This window comes from Vulpes vulpes, chromosome 2 (assembly GCF_048418805.1).
Source record: "Vulpes vulpes isolate BD-2025 chromosome 2, VulVul3, whole genome shotgun sequence".
NCBI lineage: Eukaryota > Metazoa > Chordata > Mammalia > Carnivora > Canidae > Vulpes > Vulpes vulpes.
In genome coordinates this window covers 17,246,860-17,271,764 of record NC_132781.1, presented here as the reverse complement: position 1 = coordinate 17,271,764, position 24,905 = coordinate 17,246,860, and the positions used below count along the sequence as shown (strand labels likewise).

The 24,905-nt window shown below is 38.5% G+C and overlaps 1 protein-coding gene across 1 annotated transcript in view; it reads right to left on the bottom strand.

Annotated features, from left to right (window-relative positions):
• NSF (N-ethylmaleimide sensitive factor, vesicle fusing ATPase) overlaps positions 1 to 24,905 on the bottom strand; it is a 144,068-nt gene that overhangs the window by 14,389 nt on the left and 104,774 nt on the right. Inside the window, exons 16-17 of the mRNA XM_072746950.1 lie at positions 18,207 to 18,273; positions 16,085 to 16,164 (exon numbers count right to left, since the gene is read on the bottom strand). Of these exons, the coding sequence (XP_072603051.1) occupies positions 16,085 to 16,164; positions 18,207 to 18,273 (147 nt within the window). The remainder of the gene's footprint in view (positions 1 to 16,084; positions 16,165 to 18,206; positions 18,274 to 24,905) is intronic.

The window sequence follows — 24,905 nt, the reverse complement described above, 5'->3', positions numbered from 1 at the left end:
CTGATGGACAGGTGGCTTGGTGCAGTAGCAAAAGGACCGCTCTGTCATTCAGAGCTATGTGATTTGGGGTAGATTAAACTTCTGAGTACTCGTCTCCTCCTCAATCATAAAATTGGGATAAAAATCCTACATATATAGAGTGCTGGAGGGGGTGTGGCAAGGGGAATGGGGGAGAAGATTGGGAAAGTGGCATCTTTTGGAAGAGGCAAGAATGAAAGGAGGTACGAGCCTGAATGAATGGTCGTGAGGGGAACCTGAAAAAGGATCCTCTGTGTAGGATGTCAGGACTCCATAACAGTATGGTTAAATCAGGGTTAGGTTGGGTTGGCGAATGTGGGATGCCTGCAAATCCTTCTCCTCCTAACATAGGGCACTGACAGTAAATGATGCACAGAGAGTGAATTCTCCCAAGATTCACTCTGAGGGGAAAATGAGAGCTTGACTAGGGTTCCAACGAGGCCAAGACGAAGCCTGAACTAAAGATCAAACATCCCCTCCAGGAGTTGTGGCTGACAGTGAAAGCAAGTGGCAGCAGCAAGAGGCTTCTGAGGGAGAGGTCAGTTTGAGGCAGGGCTGTGAAGAAGCGTTCCCAGTAAGCCATGCGTTAGTCCACCACTTACCCTAGCTTCATTCATGAAATGGGAAGAATTTCACATATTTTTACTTAGTTTGTATTATTCTTTTTTTTTAAATTTTTTTATTTATTTATGATAGTTACACACACACAGAGAGAGAGAGAGAGAGAGAGGCAGAGACACAGGCAGAGGGAGAAGCAGGCTCCATGCACCAGGAGCCCGATGTGGGATTCGATCCCGGGTCTCCAGGATCGCGCCGTGGGCCAAAGGCAGGCGCCAAACCGCTGCGCCACCCAGGGATCCCAGTTTGTATTATTCAACACAGACTTTTTAAAAAACATTCTACCTACCATAGTTTTTTTTTTTTTAAGATTTATTTATTTATTTATTTATTCATTCATTCATTCATTCATTCATTCATTCATTAGAGAGAGAGAGAGAGATTGAGGCAGAGGCAGAGGCAGAGACACACAGGCAGAGGGAGACGCAGGCTCCATGCCGGAGCCGGATACGGAATTCGATCCTGGGACTCCAGGATGGCGCCCTGGGCCAAAGGCAGGCGCCAAACTGCTGAGCCACCCAGGGATCCCCTCTACCATAGTTCTTGTACAACTTTATCACTGCACTTATGTGAATCACTGCACAAGTCTGAATCTTGTTCTTAGTCTGTCAATCTCCAAAGGGGTAGGAGCCATGTTTTATTCATATCTGTCCTTGTGGTTGTTAACACAACATGTCTGGCACACAGAAGATACTCCTATGCTCCCTCCACCTATATTGCTCTTCCCTTATACATCCACATGATTTCTCCCTGACATCAAGGCATTGCTTGAATGTCACCTCTTCACAGGGCCCCCACAACCCCCTGTGCTGTGCAACTTAAAACCACAGACTCCTCCTTCTTCAGTTCCCTTTATTCTCTCTTCCTTATGGTATGGATCACCTTTTAACATAAATGCTTATTTATTATGTTTATTGCTGGTCTTCCTTCAGGTGGACAAGATTTTTGTCTGTTTGGGTCTACTGATATATCTGGAGCTAGTGTTGTGCCTTGTACATACTGGGAATTAATAAATTTGTGTTGAATGAATGAATGGTGATCTCACTGTAGGCTTTGAGGGTGCAGATCACTCCTTCCTTGTTATATTCTCTCTTCTGGCCCTGGAAAAATGCATGTTATACCAAATGTTGAATAGGAAAACAACTATCTACTAGAGTCTATACCTTGGAGCCCCAAATGGGGAATGCTTTAACAAGTTCTCAAGAAAATAAGCTAGAATGAATGACATGTGTACTTCATTTACAACCTAAGTAGATACCATAAGGCTATCATCTTTCTTTTAGTTAATCAACAGATCAATGAATAGTTAAGCTATTGACTGGATAATACAGACTTCTCTAACAGGGAAAAGATGAGATTCATTAATGAAGCCATTAATTCAAACTAGTGAAACAAGTATTATTAACCATCTCCTACAACTCTTGATTTCCCCAAAACAGGGAGAAGACTGATTACCATTAAAGACAACCAGGAGTCAGGACAAAAAAAGGAGAGGTTGGGTCCTTTGGATATTCTGCATGCATTTCTGATTTCTCATGCTCAAATGTCTGCAACTTTTTTTTGTGGTTAAATGTTTAAGTTGAATACCAAAGGAAGGATGTTTCAAATAAATCATGCTACAACTAGGCAGACAACTACACTTAAACTCTCCATTAGATTTTACCCTGAAGCAAATTCTTAGTCTACTGTCTTTGTAACCATCCTTATGGTGCTGTTAGCAGGGCAAAGGACAATAAGGAGGGGAATTCATGATGCAGATTAGATATGAAATGAGAAACTTCACCTCAAATAATTTAAAATAATTACTATAGGCAAGAACAGGCCACTTTATGGTATTACAGAATATTTTAGTATCCATTTGTGAAAAAGACACTGAATCATCAGATTTTACACTTGAGTAGCTCTTGAAGGTTACCTCATCTAAAGATTACCTAGTCCTCCCCTGGTTATTTTGTAAATGACAAACCTGGGATGAGAGGTGAAGTGACCTGTCCATAGCTTTTATATCCAGGCAGGGAGCTGAAGCTAGAGTTCAGGCCTCTTAGATATTTCCATTATGCTTTGTGGTCCATTGTTCTCATCTGTGCAATTTTTAACTCATATCAGCAATGGCTGATCTCTTATTAATGAGTCAGGGAGACACATCACGTAGAAATTATGATCTCTGAGCTCTCAGGAGAAAAGTTTAAATTAAGAAAATAAAACTGTACTGACCATGCCACAGTATTCTTAGTGCCACAATAATTTTATAGATGGACTCTCTCATCTGAAACCGAGCTAAGAGAACCATGGATTCATTAGCAGATCCAAAATCCTCAGGTCTGTACCCACAATAAGTTTCCCTCTCTCTCTCGACTTTTAGTTTGATGTGCCCTACAATGACCTCCGTGCTCCAATCAGGTCAATTTTCTTCTTCCTTCTCATTTAATTTCTACCTCTGTGACCTTTACCCATAGCCTTCTTCTTTATTAAAATGCTTTCCAGGGATCCCTGGGTGGCGCAGCGGTTTGGCGCCTGCCTTTGGCCCAGGGCGTGATCCTGGAGACCCGGGATCGAATCCCACATCGGGCTCCCGGTGCATGGAGCCTGCTTCTTCCTCCGCCTGTGTCTCTGCCTCTCTCTCTCTCTCTGTGACTATCATAAATTAAAAAAAAAAAAAAAAAAAAAAAAATGCTTTCCAGAGTTTGCCACCAGTTTGCAATGATCTCTTGTGTCCAAGATATTTCAAAACTTCCCTTCTTTCTATATGCTGCCTTCACTTAACCTGACACAATTCCATGTCCTCTTGTAGGTCTCAACCTTTCAGAACATGGATCAACAAGCCTTTACTTAACTGGACGCCAATTTGCTGAACAATTTCAGCTATCCAGAACACAAAACCAAGAAATAAGCAAAAATCCTCTAACTTACAGGACCAAAACAAAGTGATATTCAAGTGACTTTACTCACTGCAAGTGCCACTTTATCTTTAGGCACAGTGGGCACAGTGTCCAGGACCCATAAAGCTTTGAAGGGCCTACAAATAGATAGATAGATAGATAGATAGATAGATAGATAGATAGATAGATAGATAGATAGATGATAGACAGACAGACTCACTCCATGTCCAGCATGGCCCAAAGTGGGGCTTGAACTTACAAACATGAGATCAAGACCTGAACCAAGATGAAGAGTTGGATGCTCAACTGAGTCACACAGGTGCTCCTTCTATTTTCTTTTAAAATCAGAAGAAAACAGAACTTTCAGGTCAAAGAAAATGTTCTGTTATTGTTGTTTTTAAAGATTTGATTTGATTTTTTGTTTATTTTTTTAGGTAGAGGAGGGGCAGAGGGAGAAGAAGAGAGCATCTTAAGTAGGTTCCATGTCCAGCACAGAGTCTGACATGGGGCTTGATCTCATGATTCTGAGATCATGACCTGAGGTGAAACTAAGTCGGACATTCAACCAACTGAACCATCCAGGTGCCCCTAAAGATTTTACTTTTATATAAACTCTATACCCAACATGGGGCTCAAACTTACAACCCTAAGATCAAGAGTCACATGCTCCACTCACTGAACCAGCCAGGTACCCCAAGAAAGTGTTTTAAATACCAAGAGCGGGAAAATAATTTTTTTTTTTTGTTTAATGGAGGAAGGGGCCCATGTAAGTCATAATGTGGTCCTGTTCACAGGAAAGCTCCTCCAGCACTTGTGTTTATTCTTACTTTACAAACAACTCATGTGTCCCAGTGGTTGCCTTTTTTAGTTCACAGCTGACTAGAAGCAGCAAATTGGAAAAGTGGGAACCATCAGAGGCAGGAAGGCTAACACAACTCAATGGGATTTTGCAAGAAACAGCTAACAGCAAAACCATTAAGAACAAGAAAAGGTACAAAAAACTAAAAACAAAATAGGGTACATTGGACTTATTTCATGACTACCTGGGCAAAATTGTATACATTCCAATAGTTTCTGCTGTTATCCATGATATTACTGACCTATGTGATTATGATTTGTAATGATCCTTATTCTTTTTATTTTAAAGAGATCTGTAGCCTAATATCTTTTTTTTTTTTAAGATTTTATTTATTTATTCATGAGAGACACACAGAGAGAGGCAGAGACACAGGCAGAGGGAGAAGCAGGCTCCATGAAGAGAGCCCGACATGGGACTCGATCCTGGGTCTCCAAGATCACGCCCTAGGCCGAAGGTGGCGTTAAACCACTGAGCCACCCAGGCTTCCCTTGATCCTTATTCTTAAAATAGTGTTTATTATACTTTAGTTCAGACCAAAAATGTATGAGCAACTTTTTCCTCTTAAAAAAGGCTAAAGTTAAAAAATAAATAAATAAAAATAAAAATAAAAACGGCTAAAGTATAACCATATAGATATTTAAAGAGGTTAAACTTCCATCATTTGAAAAAAATAAAGCTTTTAATTTCTTACAAATTTCTATTCTTATCTCCAGTGAAACTGAATGTGCTATATGAAGCCTGAGATAAGTAACTATAACTATACATATGCTTCAATATCCAATCAGTTAGGGTATAATAAATAATAAATAAATAATAAAAATTTGCTAATTCTGGCATAGATACATCCTTCATTGTCTCTCCCCATTGCTTCAGAGCTGGAATTACTTAGCGTGGCACAACAGCCCTGCTAAACCTCCATTCTACTCATCTTTCAAGACCAAGACCAATAACTATTTGTGGAACATTTGCAGATTTTCTCTGTAAAACGGAGCTTTCCTTTACAGTCCACCGGAACCCACACAACTTACAAAACTTAACTAGATACATCATGTTTACACATCTTTCTCCCTCATTGGATTATGACAGGGGTACTCAGTTAAGTAAAAAACAAAAAACAAAACCCTTAGCAGGTAGATGAACTAGCAAGAAGCATGCAGCTATCCTTGCCCCATCCCCTAAAGCCCCAGCACCTTGTATGAGTAACTCTCAGGGCTAAGATTGCCAGATAAAGCCTTAAGTATAAGTATGCCCCAAACACTACATGAGATATACCAAAAAATTATTTGACAATCTTTCTGGAATTCAAATTTAACTAGGTGTCTTTTTTTGGTATCTACATATCCAGCAACCCCACTCAGAGCAGATGTAGCCTCATCTGCACACATAGGTGGATGGCTTGATGAGCAGGATATGAGCTGAATGTTAACTCTCAATTGTCACTTGACCTTGTACACACTTTATACACAAACTGCACAACTGAACAGATGGTTCTGGATTATAAGCTCTTTGAGGGCACATACAAGTGTCAGATTCATTCTTTATTTCTACAGTGTGGAAGAAATGCTTATTAAGTGCACATCCTAGTAAAAGTACAACTCTATAAAGTAATATTTCAAACTTGCATATCAAAAGAAATATTTTTGGATGGGGAAAAAACATTCCCACTGCCTTTCCATAGAATGTAATAGAACTGTCACCATCTATCTTAGTCAACCTTGGTCACACTGGCATTCCAGCATCATGAGTTCCCCTGGAAGAGCACAACACTGAGCTAAATGCCAGGTGGGTCTCCAAGGACTACTGTGAGAGGCATGAGACACTTTCACACTTTTCCTCTCAGGACCATAGGGTGTCTTACAGACCAGACCTTAAATTAAATCAGCCTTAAAAGAAAAAACAATGTTAAAAAAAAAATTACACATAGACAAGCTTAGAGACAAAGCTACATTTAATTCTATTAGGCAAACAGCAAATCAGTTGGAAGGACTGGAATTAAATAATTTTGACAGTTCTTTACTGCTAGTTAAAGGTGAAAACAGTATACACCTTAAATTTTTCTTTTTTCCTGATTACAAAGTTATAAATGCTTACTGTCAAAAAGTTTATAAAATATAGGAAATAACGTGGAAAAAATCACCTATAATACTACCATCTGGGGTATAGTAGGTGCCTTTAAGATGGAGAAATAATAGAACTTTCTTTTATTTTTATTTTTGACTGCATCCTTTAAAAAATTATCCTTTTTCTATATGTTTTAAAATGAATATCATCTTATAGAACAAGAGATGTATTAAAATGTTGGAAAGACAAGCTCAAATGGTTTTTGTTTTGTTTTGTTTTTTTACTGGCGGGGATATGCATTCAAAAAGTTGGGGGACTGTTGATATAAAGGCAATTACAAGAAACAATTTTAGTATTACCCTCTCACACCCCTAGTCCTTTTTTCTTTGACTGATTGCATACTCAGAGAGCAACTCAGGATTAAGTGAAAGGTGACTTGACAGTTATGCAGGCAGTTTCTGACACAGTCCAGTTTATATGGACAATTGTCACTAGCTGAGTGGCCAGAGTTTTCCACCTGACTGCTGTCACCTGGTTATTTCTCTCTGTCCTCCCTTCCCATTATTGTCCCTCTTACTCTGGAAACTGGCCACCTTCTTCCACTTGCCCCAGGGCTTTCCAAGGCAGGTAGGGGCTGCAGGAGCAAGATGGATGTCAGAGAAAGCTGCTATGCTCTTTCTTCAGCATTTCTGGGTCTGACTTCTCCAGCAGCAGCCACATGGAGCCGAGCTCCTTTGATATGGGCTGGTTGCTCTGTTGGTTTTATATATTTTGTGTGTGAGGAAAGACAGAGTCAGAGTTTTCTTTGAAGTGAATAATAAACTAATAATTGAGTTGTGCTTTGCAGTTTACAGAGAACTATGATACATATTTATCTTATTTAATTCTCACATTCTCAACTTCAATATCACTATTGTTCCTATTCTAGAAAGTGAAAATTGAGGCTCAGAAGTGACTGGGTTCAAATTTAAGTCTTTTAATTCTAACTCCTGTGCTCTTATTCACACTGCCAATGCCAGTTCTTTTTTTTTTTTTTTTTTTTTTTTAATTTTATTTATTTATGATAGTCATACAGAGAGAAAGAGAGAGAGGCAGAGACACAGGCAGAGAGAGAAGCAGGCTCCATGCGCCGGGAGCCCGATGTGGGACTCGATCCCGGGTCTCCAGGATCGCGCCCTGGGCCAAAGGCAGGCGCCAAACCGCTGCGCCACCCAGGGATCCCGCCAATGCCAGTTCTATGTGTAGTTAAGACCTACCATCGTCAAAATACCCATTCGTAGTAAATATTATCATCCACATAGCCTAAATGATTTAAAAAAAGAAAAAAAGGAAAGAAAAGGCAGAGCTACACAGATTGTTTGGAGTCTGCCTTGTGGAAGTACTATTTCCATTCCCCAATATGAAGTAATGAAGGTTGTCAAGATGAAGATGTAGCTATAGATCAAGTAGTGACTTAAAAAGATCAATACCTCATTCCACCTATATCCCAATAACTATCAGGAATATTGATGGATTGTTCTGGACCTTTTGTAAGATTCCTCTTATTGGCTCTTCTTACCCAACAGTTGTTATACCATGCAGTATAAAGCCCTAGGAAATGTCCAAAGATCTGTGTATTTGTTTCAGGGACAAGAGAAGCAAAGAAGCTGTGCTACACTACTCTGTTTTACCTTGGGTTAGAAGAAAAGGGGAGCTTTAGTCATAATCAACAGATGGTTGCAGGGAAAAAGCAAATAGGTAGGGAGTCCTTGGAGGCTGAAGATAAACATAATAGGTAGTGTCCTCAGGGATCTGACAATGGCTAAAAGCCCTGTTCCTTCCTCTACTCCTTACCCTGTTGAGTCCTGAAATTCCTGTCTCTATTTCATTCTTCATTTATAAGAGGGATCTCCAATTCTCAGACCAAAGTACTTAGGAAGCTTTTAAATTCCAGCACATGGGGTATAGGGAAGCAAGACATACTTATTTTTTTCCCCAGTATCATGAATGAGGGAAGCTGTGCTTGGGCACAGGCTGTGCCTGTCACTTTCTATGACAATCTGCCACATATAACGGTTGCAGTCTTTAGTTTTCCTATCTTACAAGCTAAAAAGATTCTGTGGACTATCTAAATGCACTTCTTTTCTTTAAACAAACTGGAAAATACATGTCTAGTTCCACACAATAGTCTTAATGAAACAGTAGACCCTCTAAGAACTTTGAAACAGTCACAAAACAGGAACAAACAGAATCAGGGATGGTCAACCCTTGAGCCCCAAGCAATGGGAATATTCAAATCAAGAGAACACCTATTATCTTTTTGAAGATGTTAGGATACGACTCTATAAATCAATCCTTTACAAATGGGATCTCTGTGGACAATGGCAGATTCCTACTGTTCAGTAACTCTATGCTTTTCATAATAAAGTACCAATACCTTCTATCTGTGTAGTCCACAGGTTTATAGAGGACTTCACTATACATTATTTTAGTTGGCCCTCAATGGATAGGTAAGGCAGGGAGAATTATCCTCATTTTATAGGTGAAGAAATACACAAAGATATTAAGGGACTAGTTCAAAGTGGACTGAACTAAGACTCAAACTCAGGTTTTCTGACTCCAGTACAGAGTCAGTTCTGCAGACAGGGTCCTCACAACTAGACTCATGGCACTGTGGAATACTATGGTACTAAAGTCAACGTGTTTCTAACACTGTCATGTTACAATAATATATTTAAGGCAATGGGGCTTGGCGTAGACATTCTGGCAGTGAGAGAACATTGTGTCTCAGCACCATTAGCAGTTCCCTGATGATTAAACTTAGATATTTAATTCTGAGTTAGCTGCAAGTGGTATATACATGCCATAACTTCTTGTATTCATTAATACCTATTATAGATGGGCTCTACCACACAAAATATGTTTTGAAAACATGTTTTTTTAAATGCGTGTCTGTATTTATTTATTTACTTGATTTATTTTTTAAGTAGGTTCCACACCCAACATGGGGCTTGTCAACTCATGACTCTAAGATCAAGACTTGCATGCTCTACCAACTGAACTAGCCAGGTACCCCTGAAAACATGGTTTTATCCAGTGGGTATCCATAGCAAGGTTTTATAAAAGGACTCACCAAGTTTCTTTCACTAGTTTTTAAGTATCTAAAATCATTCTACATATATATGTAATACATATATTCAATTTACTGAGACAACCTACTATATGCTAAGCAATGCATAAAGAATTTTATAGGGCACCCTGGGTGGCTCAGTGGTTTAGCACCGCCTTCAGCCCAGGGCCTGATCTTGGGGATCCAGGATCAAGTCTCACGTCGGGCTCCCTGCATGGAGCCTGCTTCTCCCTCTGCCTGTGGCTCTGCCAGTCTATGTCTCTCATGAACAAATAAATAAAATCTTAAAAAAAAAAAAGAATTTTATAAAATACAGTAGCCATCTAATGTCACTGACTTAATAAATGGAAAAACTGGACTAAATTGTCAACTGGCATACAGCTTTTCCTCACCAAAGCAGTCCAATACACAAGTCACCACACCAGTGATTACAATTAATGTGTCTGGCAAAATGACTACACCTCTTTCCTAAAGTGGTTATACATCTTATTGAGTCATATTGTAGTCATTAGCCAGAGTTAATTTTGAACAGATAGATGGAGAGATACTCATGTTTAGGCCTGCACGATTTGGAGTCTCTTCCATTATCTGCTTATTTCGCTGAAGCAACCCAAAGGCTGAAGAATTGCTTAATATTATCAAGACTTCCTAATAACATCTCTGAAGTAAGACTGTACTCAGATGTTGTGTCAGGATTACATAAAAAGCAATACTGTCTAGAGACTGGTAATGTTAAAATGAAATCCATGGGACAAATTCCACCTGCTAAGTTCCGACTAGCAGCTCACTACATTTTTTATTGGTATGTGATGCCAGTCCCCGCTGTAAATCCTACTTCTTTCTTATTAGGTAATACTCCTATGTGCCAGAGCAGTGAGGAAGTTATTTTTTCAGCAACTTTTACTTTAATTGAAACTCTAACAACTGTTAAGTCTAAATTCTACTTCACTAATATTACTATGAATTCAGAGTGATCTTCTTTTGTAAGAGTTTACAGTTTCCAAAGAATTTTCCAACTGGTATGCTGTAAAGGAGCTACAGGTGGACTAAGACATCAGTTCTTATCAACCCTGGGGAAGGCTGGGTGGCGCTGTGTGGCACTGGGTGGGGGCACTGCACTTCTGGCCAGCTGAGAGTAGAGGTAGCCATTTACCCAAGTACCTCAAGAGATGCTACCATTTTCTATATACTACTAAAATGAACTCAAAGAAGAATGGGTTCTCCATAAATTACAAGGCCATTCTGGTAGCTACAGATGCAGCCTTCTAATCTGATTCCCCAACGTATCAAGTAAACCTAGCACCGAAGCAGTCAGGTTAATGGGCTTAACTACTCCTGCACTTGTTGAGGAAACTGGGAAGTCATGTCATTTAAGATCTTGAGAAGTTCCTTTTCGGGCACTTTGTCTCCCAAAAAGAAAAAGAAGGTGTCAGAAGAGCTCTATGGGGAAAATCATAAAGCCATCGGTGCTGCAGGTTGTGGGAAGATTTACCTGGCCTTATGGCTCCTACTGCTTCTTCCTTGACATTAAGACTAAGGCTTTTATCCTCCTCATGTTGAAAAGCACATTCCCCTCAACTTCCATAAATCTGCAAAACCTGAAAAGAGCCCAGTGTCACTGAGTAAAAGAGCCAGCTTTAGGAATCTCACTGGAAGGAGGGGTGTCTTCAAGCCTCTCACTGCTAAGCCGGACATTTCCTAACACTGGACAAATTGTACATCCAGCTCGGGGAGGGTGAACTGCAGTGGTCTTTTACCCTCCGAGCCAATTGTTAGCTTTTCACAGGAATCAGCAGGGAAGCACATGTGAAACCTCTGTGGTGCCGGTGAGCACCCCCATGCCTTGTGTGACTCTGCATGTAGATGAAGCAGGCCGGGGGCTTTCTCAGAGCAGCCCTTTTCTCCGGCGCGGCTCCCTGCTGGGACAGCCCTTTTCAGTGCTCTACCCCCCCTCGATCTCTTCTCCTGCACAACACAGGGCAACTTGATTGAAATAAAGACCTAGGGAACATGTTTTATTTTCTCCTGTTCAATCCATTTTAGAAAAGCTTTTAATTGGTTTTAAAAAGATGCTAAACAAAATGTGATGATGTTTTTCAGTCTTCATGAACTACAGATACCACTTTTTATACTTTCAAAGGGCTAATAAATCAATCATGAAATTAACTCTCCAGCTAAATTTAAAGCAAACCCACTGAATACTGGGTTCATTAAAAATCTATGCATTTACTTCGAAAAATTTAAAATTCAAAGAAAATTATCCTAGTAACTGAAATCTGACTTGAATTTTTAGTCCTACACTGAAAATCCAGGACCAAAGCAATCACAAAGGGAAAAAAAGAAGGCTTGTGAGCCAGTTTTAATAAGCCAATTTACAATGAGGGAGGGGCGTGGGGGAGGGGAGGAGGAGAAAAGAGAATATCTAGATACATAACAACATAGTGCCCCTGAAGGGATTCTTTTATTTGAGCATGTGCACACATGCACACATAATTTTTCTGTGTGAAAGCTGGAATTACAACAAATGGAATATTAAGGATTCTGTGACTGATATGATTACTATATTGTATACACATACAGTTCCTCTTTTTAAAGAAAAATGCCTTCAACTTCTGTTTTCTTGATGGTGATTAAAAACAATAGTTTTCTACCACCTAGGTAGCTCCACAACACTCAGATTCATACACTTTTAATATTTAATTAAAAACATCTGAAAAACCTACATGGATAATGGTTTGATGAAGTGAATGCTTCCACTTCAGAAAGACAAATATCCTCAACAATGGATCTGCCTGAAAAATTTCCCTTATTCTCCTGAGAGAATACATACTAATTTAAAAAGCAAGGTGGGACAGAGAAAGCACATTTTTATTTTGTTAAATATATGTCAACTAGGAATATCTGAAACATTAACTTCTCTTGCTACTGACACACTTATTTATACAGCAGGGCATCATCCAGCAGTCCAGGCCAGAGTCCCCACATTCTGATTAATGACAGGCTGGTAATCCTTAAAAGAGAATCTCTGCCATTTCCAATCACTTAGTGATTTCCACTCACTAAGGTAACCAGATCTATCTTTGACTTTTAACATATTCCAATGCCCTTCCTTTCCAGTCCTTAGAGAAATTCATTCCATATCCCTTTTGAATGATCCAATCCCTGTTTCTAGGACTTCTCCCAAACTGGGCCATGTACCTAGCAAGGAGATGCTCACTCCTTGCTTCCAGCTTTCCCTATAATCCTCCTTTCAACAATTATATAGCTTTTGCAATCACTCTCTTTTTTAAAGCATCTGTTTTACTGAGATACAAGTCACAGAACACACGATTCACTGATTTAAAGTGTGTTAGTCAATGGTTTTTAGTATATTTACGGCAGGTACAACTATCATCATGATCAATTTCTGAACATGTGAAACACCCCAAAAAGAAACCCCACACCCATTAGCAGTCACCTCTCATTCTCACTATCCACCCCTCCTGGTCCTAGGCAACCATGAATCTACTAGGTTCTGTCTCTACAGATTTGCCAGTTCTGGACACTTCATACAAATGGAATCAAACAATCTGCGGTCTTTTTCATTGGCTCCTTTTGTTTAAAACGTTTTCAAGGTTCATCCATGTTGTAGCACGTATCAGGATTTGATTCCTTTTTATTGCTGAATGATATTCCATTGTATGGATATACCATAGTTTATTTGTGAATATCTAGGTTGTGTCCATTTCTTGGCTATTGTGAATAATGCTGTTTTGAACATATCTATAAGCTTCTGTGAGGACATATATTTTCATTTCTATGGGGTACGTATCTAAATTGTTGGGTCATATTATAGCTTTGTCTCTAATCTTTTGAGGAACTGCTATTTTCCAAAGGATGCACAATTTTTATATTCCCACCAACAATGTAAAAGGGTTCCAGTTTCTATATGCACAGCAACACTTATTATCTGACTTTTTTGTTATGGCCATTCTGGTGGGTATGAAGTGGTATCTCACTGTGGCTTTGATTTGCAATTCCCTGATGGCTAACGATGTTGAGTATCTTTTTATGTTCTTATTGGCCATTTGAAATTTATTTATTTTTGAATCATACCTTTACCAAATATAAATTATAACAACACAAAATACTTAAGCCCACCAAAATAAGCGGACACTAAAGAAATACCTTTAGAAGCAAGTTATCTATATTTTTTTGTTGAATAAGTTATTCATGAAGTACATCTGTATGAACCTGTGCCAGAAGACACTGTAAGTAAGATTTTAAAACATTAGAAAATGTTCGTTTCCTCAAGAATTTCACAATTATTTTTACAAACTGGAAAGTTATTCCCAAGTCTTATTTTTTTTTAAAGATTTATTTATTTATTCATGAGAGACACACACAGAGAGAGAGAGAGAGAGAGAGAGAGAGAGAGGCAGAGATGCAGGCAGAGGGAGAAGCAGGCTCCTCACAGGGAGCCTGATGCGGGACTGGATCCCAGATCCCAGGATCATGACCTGAGCCAAAGGCAAGTGCCCAACCACTGAGCCACCCAGGCATCCCTATTCCCAACTCTTTAACAAAATGTTGCAAGCCTTTTTTTAATATGCTGTATTTATTTATATTCATATCTATTTTGGATTTACAAATAATTCTCAACTAGAGGACGTCTTTCTGTTTAAATAAATATATTTAACAATGTAAAGGACAAGCAGTTTAAAAAATATAATTGAAAAATTATTCTTTCTTCTCCCAACCGCTTTTAGCATAGGTTCTTTTTAGTTAAAGACTGAATAAGATATAAATTTAAATGCCTGGAGAAAGTCCCCCAATCTAATAATTTAAAAAAGATTTGTTTTAAATATTTTATTTATTTATTTGAGAGACAGAGAGAGACAGAGATAGTGAGAGAGAGCATGAGTGGGGAGGAAAGGGAGAAGCAGGGAGCCCGATGCAGGGCTCAATCCCAGCTTCAGGATCACAACGCAAGCTGAAGGCAGATGCTCAACCAACTGAGCCATCCAGGTGTCCCTCTAATAATTTTTAAAATGCTATATCATAGGAAAGGACTCATTTTGTGATATATATGGATGTTGAAGTTATTTACTTTTTTCCAACAACTTTATTTAAAGTTTTATTTATCTATTTGAGAGAGACAGAGACAGAGAGAGAGAGAGAGAGAGTGTGTGTGTGTGTGTGTGAGCAGAGGGAGGGGCAGAGGGAGAGGAAGGCAAGCAGACTCCCCACTGAATGGGGCGCCTAGAGCAGGGCTCGATCTCAGGACTCTGAGATCATAACCTGAGCCAAAATCAAGAGTCAGATGTTTAACTGACTAAGCCACCTGGGCGCTCCTTTTCCAGCAACTTTAGATTTATCTATTTACCTACTTATTGAAGGAATCAGAGAAGGGAAAAATATATTCACTTTTCTAATTTCAGCTTTAGGATGAACTAAAACTCTGATTACTGGGAATGATAGTTTATGGAAAAATGATTACAAAATCCTTACAATGCATATATGCAGTAAACTTTCAAGACTGTCACGCTTTATGTTTCTTTTCACTATTCTAGAAATACAAAAAAAAAAAAACACAAAAAAATTCTTGAAAATCAAGACAAGTGCATCATTTTTAGTTCTGACACACACAAGCACACACACAATTTTAACTGTTAAATTAAAAAGCAGATTCACCCACTTAACGTGAAATATTTTCTATACAGCCTAGTTAATATCTCTAACTTCAAATACAAGACTGCCATCTAGACATTAAGATATTTTTCAAGTTAGTGCTTAACCCTTTTGTATCTGTCTTTGACTGGCATTTCTCAAAGGTTACAGTACACAAAATCAATCAATAGAATTTGTGTCTTGTATCATAGCCAAACATACTCTGGCAGCCTCTACATAATTAACATATTTAACCAACCCTCATAGATTACTTATAAATGAGTTATCAAAATCACCAATCTCCAGTAGCCACATCAGTGAAAATGCAACCACATGAACAAAGATCCTGACTATGAACTCCCTCCTCAAAAGTGCCACACGATACAAGAGAAATAATTCAAGCTTAGTGTTTAACTAAGCTTTTTCTTTTTAAAAAGGAAAGAAAAAGAAAAACTTGCCTACAGGAAATGAATAACCCCAAATACAAATTCTTAGGAAACTATCTATGAAATGAAAAACAAAACAAATGGGAATGTGTATTCAATCCCTACTACAGGAATATCGCAATCTCTAATGGAAGATGGAGGCAGCTAGGGATGTGTAATATGCTGGGGAATTCACAGAACTACAAAAACAAAACACTAATTGAACTAGGATTTTGGGATCTTTAGAAAGGAAATTTCCCTGTTAAGAAATCATTTACCTTAAAAAAAAAAAAAAAAGAAAAGAAATCATTTACCTTAAAACAGAAGGTGAGACTAGATGACTTTTCCATGACCACAACATAATTTGAAATGTGTATGATAGCTTGCTTATTTAGCAGCTTATTTTCACCATTACATGCAATATATTGGACAAATTCTGTGAAAACGTTTTTTATATTGTTTTTACCTGAGGAGGTGCCTTTTTGAGTAACACGAGAAGAGCCTGTAATACCAGATTAGAAAATCGAGGGCCAATAGGTACATAATCTAGAAGAAAAACATTGTTATGTTTTAGGGATTTGATACACATATGCACATTAGTCCAAATATTCAGGTTTTTCTGCATCAAGAGTAAACACAGTCCTAAGTAACTGTCATGCAACTAATGATAATTAGAAAAATAATATATCCAATAACTTAAATGTTTAAAACATTATATAACAACTCTCATCTATAAATTTTTTTAAAAGCTTCTAAATATCCATTTTGAGTTCAGATAGACATCTTTGTCCAATAGTCAGAGACAGGTGTTTTTGTTTTTTTTTTAAGGAAGAAAAAGCCCCCAGGTGATTTACCAACTGTTTCCAAGAAATTACTGCAAATCATGGTCACACAGTAAGCTTACAGGCAACAAAGCATACTAGAAAATGAATAGAGGGGGAGATGGCAAGTAATCATCTAAGCAAGGTACTTCAATATAACTGAAATGATAGGAGGGTCACCAAGACTGGTCCTTAGACAGTGAAGAACAGAGAACTTTCTAAAACTTTCTGTCAAACTTCAAGATTCAGCATAAATGCCCCTTCCTTGGATTCCTCTGCATACTGCATATGTATGCACCCTTGCCTTGTGCTTAGAACTATCTTCAGACAACAGCCCTCTGAAGTCAAAAGTGATCTTTCTTTTTTCTGAATATCCAGAACACATGGTATATTCTACTTTGTGATAATTTTCACCAATATTATGTTATAATGACAGCATGTTACGCATTTTTTCTGAGACCCTAATAATTCTAACACAGTAGTAAGGGCTCAGCTTACTTGTCGAATAAATGAACAAACAAGTACAGATAATAACTATTCATACAAGTGAAAATATACTCAGAGGGCACACATTCCTGACATAGTAGTGTTGCTATGACCACACATCTCAATTGTGTTTAGATAAAGGAATTTACACAGAGCTATGAGTTTGTGCTTAAAGGCTTTTAAAGAAATAATCCTATAAACTGGGCTGAAATGTATCAAAAACAGCAGACCAAAACCCTAGGTCACTAAATAAAACTATCAAATTAAGAAGACCTCAGATACACCTTTATACAGAAAGGTATATCTTTATAACAAACACTGCTTTAAGAAACAAGAAAAATAAATAACAGAGGACCTAAAGCAAGTCTGAAAATCATGAGACAAATGTGGTAAGAGGAGTTAGCCTGAAATCATTACTACACCATTTTGGATAGCTGAAGAAGGGATTACTCAGATTTTAGGTAGTATTTTAGAAGTTTATGAAGTCACCATGTGGGTTCAATTTCAATACAGTTACACAGCATTCCAAGTCACTATTATAATACATTTATTCCAGATTTATCTAATTTTTGCAATGGAACAAAACGTAAGTAACAACATTTTTCTGACATTTACTGGAAGATTACACCTTATGAGTTGCATTCAGGGACTGTCTTATTTTTCATCTTTGTATCCTGTGCATTTCAATATAAGAGATGGTAAATCCATATTTTTAAAAATTACTGTAGAGCACTTTTAACTTTCAGAACGTTTTTAACATTGTTATCCCATTTTTGTTTGCGTAATTACTCTATGGGATAAGTAAGGAAGGGAACAGTCTTTGTTCTTATAAAACAGGTACATTTTATTTCATTGCAAAAATTAGATAAATATGGAATAAATGCATTATAACAGTGACTCATTCTTATAAAACAGACACTGAGGTACAAGAGAACTTGCAGCTTCTCCCAAGTGGAAACTCTGGGGTACAGGCAGCTCAGAGGTATTAAATAGCAAATATATCCATCAATGGAAATTACTAATCATTTATTATGGGCAGGGAACTATGTGGAATAAACAAAATAATATGAGGAAAGCAGTTTATAATGGTGTTAACGTCATAAGGCATATTTAACATGAATACCATCATTGACTTCAGATATAACAGATAGCATAATTCCTTATAAGAAAAGTATTTCTATTGCCCTAGAGTTTATAAATACCCGTTATTTTTCTCTTGTAATTTGTGAGACATTAGTATAATAAGGCAAAGATAGTACAATGGGAAAGGTTATTACTCACCAAGCAGTCTCTCAATGTCATCCACAACCACACAACTAAGCTGGGATTTGTACGCATCATCAAAGATCTGGAAGAAAGTAAAACCACTTATTATCTCACTGTTCTCCATAATTATGACAATTTCCAAGAAGATAAAATTTAGTTAATTATTGAGCAATGCCTAACAAAGCACAGTATAGCACCAATATTTCAGACACTACATTAGAACTTAGCAGATAATAGGATTTTAGAACTAAGAGTTCTTGCTATATATAAATGAGGAAATTGAGGCCCAAAGCAGTTAAATAACTTGCTCAAGATGACACAACTGGATCATGGCTGAGCAAGAAGAGTAATGCTATTTTCAGCCCCCACAAGCTGGATATGTCATATCTGAACATGCTGAGGAACAGCTAGTCATGAATCAACTGACAAATCCCATCAAGTATATCACAGTGGTCTCTCCCAAGTCAGGATTGTGATTTCAGATTATGACTCAAGAGCTAGATAGAGCCATGAGGTATGTGTAGAATAAAACTGAATGCCATTTTATTATCTATAAGAATTGTAGCCCTGTTGGGATGCCTGGGTGGCTAAGCAGTTGAGCATCTGCCTTGAGCTCAGGGGATGATCCCAGAATCCCAGGATCAAGTCCCACATCAGGCTCCTTGCAGGGAGCCTTCTTCTCTCTCTGCCTATGTCTCTGCCTCTCTCTCTGTGTCTCTCATAACAACATAAAAGTTACCTTCCAACATAAAAGTTTATCAAAATGAGTTATTTTTGATACTCAATTGAGGAAGGGAAGGGAAGGGAAGGGAAAGGGAAGGGAAAGGGAAGGGAAAGGGAAGGGAAAGGGAAGGGAAAGGGAAGGGAAAGGGAAGGAAGGGAAAGGGAAGGGAAAGGGAAGGGAAGGGAAGGGAAGGGGAAGGGGAAGGGAAGGGAAGGGAAGGGAAGGGAAGGGAAAGGGAAGGGAAAGGGAAGGGAAAGGGAAGGGAAGGGAAGGGGAAGGGGAAGGGAAGGGAAAGGGAAGGGAAAGGGAAGGGAAAGGGAAGGGAAGGGAAGGGAAGGGAAGGGAAGGGAAGGGAAGGGGAAGGGAAAGGGAAGGGAAGGGAAGGGGAAGGGAAAGGGAAGGGAAAGGGAAGGGAGAAAGAAAGAATTGTGGCCCTGGTAAGCAGGAACATTGAGAGAACAGAATCCTGTTCACTCCAATCAGACCATAATGGTCAAAACGTTTACAGAAGAATTAAAGTTGGTTACAAAGGATCAGAGAGATGTATCTTTAGAACCATACAAAACAGTACACAGTCTTAAGACAGTGAAAGAAATGCAAATTAAAGCAAGCAGTAAAAAATATCCTGACAAGGATATAGCAATTTCAAACCAGACAGAAGATTTAACTTATGTATAAGGTGAATGTGAGTGCCCATAGCTTTGAGTCCAGCCTTTTCATAAATGTGGGGGTTCCTATTCTAGGACTATAACTGGAGTTCTGGGCACCCAATGGATGTCATCTGTAAGAATTAATTCCTGCATTTCAGGCCAGTCTTTCTGGTTGATAAATAACCTCAGCGTACCAAGATGGTAACCACTCCTCCACCCATCTTGCTCAAAGTAGCATAATATTCCTTAGTCGTTTTTTTTTTTTTTAAAGATTTTTTACTTATTTATTTATTCGTAGAGACACAGAGAGAGAGAGAGAGAGAGGCAGAGACACAGGCAGAGAGAGAAGCAGGATCCACGCAGGGAGCCCGACGTGGGACTCCATCCTGGGTCTCCAGGATCACACCCCGGGCTGCAGGCGGCGCTAAACCGCTGCTGCTCTCCTTAGTCATTTTTAACCATTGATGATTAAGTATTAGGTACAGAAATAAAGTAAAACAAGCTTTCAGTATTAATATTTTTCATATTAAATTTAAAGACAATTTGTAAATATTTGGTCTCGAAAGTATTTCTAATTAAAAAAATTACCATATTAAGAGTAATAGATTAGCCTTGCTGGTTTAATTTAAAATATGCCATTGAATAACTCATTTTGATAAACTTTTATGTTGGAAGGTAAAAGATATCTTTAGTAGCCTTACAAATGGTAAAAATAATCTAAGATTCACCATACTTATATTACAGTTGTATTTTAATTTACTACTAAATAAATATAGTTACTCTGAAACTCAATGTTTTGTTAGGCAAACAACTGAAGTACTTTAAAGAGATAATAAAGGGTGGGTCAGTTGGTTAATTGTCTGCCTTTGGCTCAGATGATCCTGGAGTCCTGCGACTGAGCTGACTGAGCCCTGTATAGGGCTCCCGGCTCAGCAGGGAGTCTGCTTTTCCCTCTGTTCCTCACCCTGCTCATGCTCTCTATTTCTCTCATTTTCTGTCTCAAATAAATCAATAAAATATTTTTTTAAAAAAGAGAAAATAAAACATTTGAAATATGTAAATATAGTTTTAAATATTTAAAGAAATTTAAGTGTAAAAGTTCCCTTTTAAGGAACTGCTAAATTTCACTAAACCTACAAATAGAATAAGAAATGTAATGGGACTTTTTAAAAATTTGTTTTCTTTTGTGTTGAAAACTACATTTTAAATTACAAAATTTTAATATGTTGACTTTTCATTTTTTATTTTTTTATTTTTTATTTTTTTAAATTGTTATTTATTTATGATAGTCAGAGAGAGAGAGAGAGAGAGGCAGAGACACAGGCAGAGGGAGAAGCAGGCTCCATGCACCGGGAGCCTGACGTGGGATTCGATCCCGGGTCTCCAGGATCACGCCCTGGGCCAAAGGCAGGCGCCAAACCGCTGCGCCACCCAGGGATCCCAACTTTTCATTTTTTAAACCTTAAATTAGTGATACATGGTCTTTTTTATGCTCAAAAGTCACCTTCAAAGATGCAAAACAAAAACATGGCAAAACAAATCAAGTTCCTCCTATCACACTATCTGTCCTTTAAGGTAGGAATTGTCTTCTTTAGTATTATGTTTTTAATGTCTGACACCGTGCTGGTGCTTAATAAATGTTTCCTATATGCATGTATGAAAGAAAGCCTCTGTTGCTTTCCTTTGCACCATCATCCCCTTTACCCCTCCCTCACTCTCTCTTACTGTGTTAAAATTCCATTTACTCTTTCATCCTTAGCTACCTGTCTCCCCATTGGATTGTGAGGTAGATAAAAATTTGATTCATGTTGTCCCAAGGATCCGGCACAGAACAGTATTTATCCTTGCCCAGTGAATTCAGTGGTTGAAACAACAGAAGTTCTAATTCCATCTTGCCCTAAATCACTGGTCTCTGTTCTGCTCTGGTACAGCATCTTGTATATTGTGTACATATTAAGGATTCATTATATTCTTCCCTGTATTATACTAGAATATAAGCGCTTTGAAGGCAAATACACCTTAATCTCTTTGTATCCTCACATCATTTAATATAATGCCTTAGTAGAAAGTAATCAATAAATACTGACTGTAAGAATAAATATGCATCTTATATTTTAAAAATGTTATTTATTTATTTGAGAGAGTGTGTGCACAAGCAGTGGGGAGGGGCAGAGAAAAAGGGAGCAGCAGACTCCTCAATGAGCAGGAAGCCTACAGCAGGACTCAATCCCAGGACACAGAGAGAGATCATGACCAGAGCCAAAGGCAGACACTTAACCAACTGAGTCACCCAGGTCCCCCATAAATATGCATTTTAAATTCAGGCAGAAATATCAAGTGAGTAGTTGGAGACATATGACTGAAGTCAGGGTATGGAGCTTACCCTCAGGGCAGTGACTGCTGAAACCATGCAAGGGGATGATACCTCAAGGAGAAATGGCAGAGGTAAAAGAATAACGAAGTAAGTACCAAATCTTGGGAGTGTTGCTCTATGCATTCACTCAGCAAATATTTTCGAATTCCTATTATGTGTCAAGTATCAATGAAGATAATGGAGAGAGGAATGAATGAAACTAACATGATCCTACCTCCACAAAGCTTGGAGTGGGGAAAGCAGGTCACAAGTAACAATAATAAAGCATGATGCTACTGCGCTGCAGGAAATATGAGATGAGATGGTAGTACATACAAAAGAGCTGTGGTAGTCACTGCGGATACACACACACATGCTAGTTTTCTTTCTACCATGTGATAGGATTGTAGTTCCCCATCCCTTCTCAAGGTAGGGAGGACTATGGGGCTTGGTTCAGCTAATGAAACATGACTGGATATATATCACTTTCTGAAAGGAGCTTTAGAGCTCCTGCCTGATTCACCATATTCCTTTTATCCTGCTATCCTTGGCTATCATGATCTTATATGTGAGAGGGAGCTTCTATTATGTTTTAGTTTGAGTCTCCGAGAAACTACAATGAGCAGAGCTCCCCCCCACCCTGCCCCGAGCCATGATGGACATGCAACATGAGCAGGAAATAAATTTTGTTAAGTCACTGAGATTTGGGTGTTGCTCATTATTGCAGCATAACTTAGCCTATCATAACTGACACGGAGGATTATGGAGTCAATGATGGTGTCCTAAATTTAGGAAGTAACATTTAAGCTGACATCCGAAGGATAAACAACCAGTGGAAAATGGGGAAGAAAGTATTCGAAGCAGAATGCACTGAATATTAGGAGGCTCAGAGTGAGAAAATTTCAGGAGCACTGCAGAAACTGACATATAGTCAGTAAGAATTAAAATGAAGAGGTGCTGGTGTGGTGGTATCTGTGGGGAATGGTAGGTGAGAGATGAAGCAAAAGAGGTAACAAAAGGGCCTGAACATGGAGAGTCTTACGAATTTCACACCAGTTGAAATTTTATTGTAAAGGCAATAAAAAGCCACTGAAGGATTTTATTTTATTTATTTATTTTTTTCACTGAAGGATTTTAAACTACAGACCACCATGTCAGGTTTATGATTTAGAAACATTTTTCTGGCTGATGTAGAGAAAAGCATCAGAGGGGAGTAATGATTGTTTAATACTGTAGAACACCAGGTGAAAGATAATGGTGGTCTGAAAGTGGGAAGGGGAGTGGGTGTTCTGATAAATGGATGGATTCAGAGATGTTTAGGAAGCAGAACTGAATGGACTTGGCAATGAATGAATGTGGTAATGAGGAGGAAACTAGAGTCAAGGGTTCTTTTTGGTTTGGCTACTGAAATAGGACTGAGGAGAAGCTGGTTTGGAGATGGATTATAAGTATATGTAAAAAGAGGAACCCTTTACCTTTCCCCACACCACCCCCCCACGACCACTCCCCCAAAAAGGGGAAGAAAAACAGGACATTTATTTCAGTCTCTTGATACATAATGATCAAATTTTGAGTTGGTGAATCCAAGATAGGAGAAAAGTTCAGGAGCAGTTTCACCATGGTTCTTGGCTATTTTTTCTTTTAAAAAAAGATTGAACCAAGATAGCAGTCACTGTGGTATCCTATAAACTCTGGTGATATCAAGGAGTCACTGGAAATAATGCTTGCTTTTCAAATCATTTTTCAGAATTCTACTAAAGGCTCTGATGCAAGCATATAATTCTGTCAGGCTGTAATATCGTGGATTTGAGCCACAGGGGCCTGGGACTGGCTATTTGCAGGACTACATTTTTTCTTAATCAGCCCTTTTCCCTTCCCAAGAATAGTATAGAGCTTTCACACAGCTACAGGAACCTTATTAAGGACATTGCTGGGGTCAAAACTGATGATAAACTGGTATGCTGTCGCACCAATTTATCTCAGATATCGTGTTCATGAAGCATTACAAATCACTTCATAGCTGACTGCATGATTTACCTATAAGATTTGAGAAGAAAAGTACCTACGGCAGTCATTTAATGTAGGTGTTTTTTTTTTTCTTTTTTTACAGACAGCTTTTAATGTACTAATTACTATCATGAGGAGAAGAGCACTCACAGTTCTCTTAACAACCTACTAACCATGACAAAGGCTGTGCAATTCCAGTTGTAACTTGACCAGTTTCAGTTGACAGGTCAACTGAAACTCCTTGGGTAGCAACTCTGCTCTAATTTAAATACACACACCCCTTTCACTTCTTACACACATAATTCTTTACCTTAGCTATTCACTAGTGTAATATAAGGTCACCACTCTTCCTCTAGATCCTCATTTTCAGCCTGGTGTCCTCAACCCCTTCCATTCTTGGCCCCCTGGCCCAGGCCCCAGGATAATGTTCAGTAAGAGGACAGACCTGACTGGCAAGTACATGAGCTTAGCTGTCAGGTGAAAATCTAAGTGAGATATTTACATAGTGAGCTTGGAAGTTCTACCACAACTTTAGGTAGATAAATCCAGGAAAGAGAAGAGGTACCAGAAGAAAGATGCAGAAAAATAAAATTGTACAAACTGCTCCAGCTAGAGCAGTACAAATCAAGTGCCAAACTTGCCCCTACTAACACACGGCACGTGGCAGATACACAGTGCCTGCTCCAGATCAAATGGTGTCAAACAACAGTTAGGCAGATGGGCTGAAGCCAGAGCTAGCGACTGTATCTCAAAGACTCTTTAAAAATTAATTTAAATTCAAATCCTCTCATTTAGTAAGATAAAAAAAGTATGTATGATGCTCAAGCCTTTTCTTGTTGGAAAGGTTATCAGTTTGGGATGAGTAAATAGCTATCATGCAAACCAGGACACCTGAAAAGGGGGCATTGTTAATAATCATGCTGGAATAACAGGTAAAAACAGGACTGCTCAAAGCAAATTGGAATGTCTGGTCATCCTAG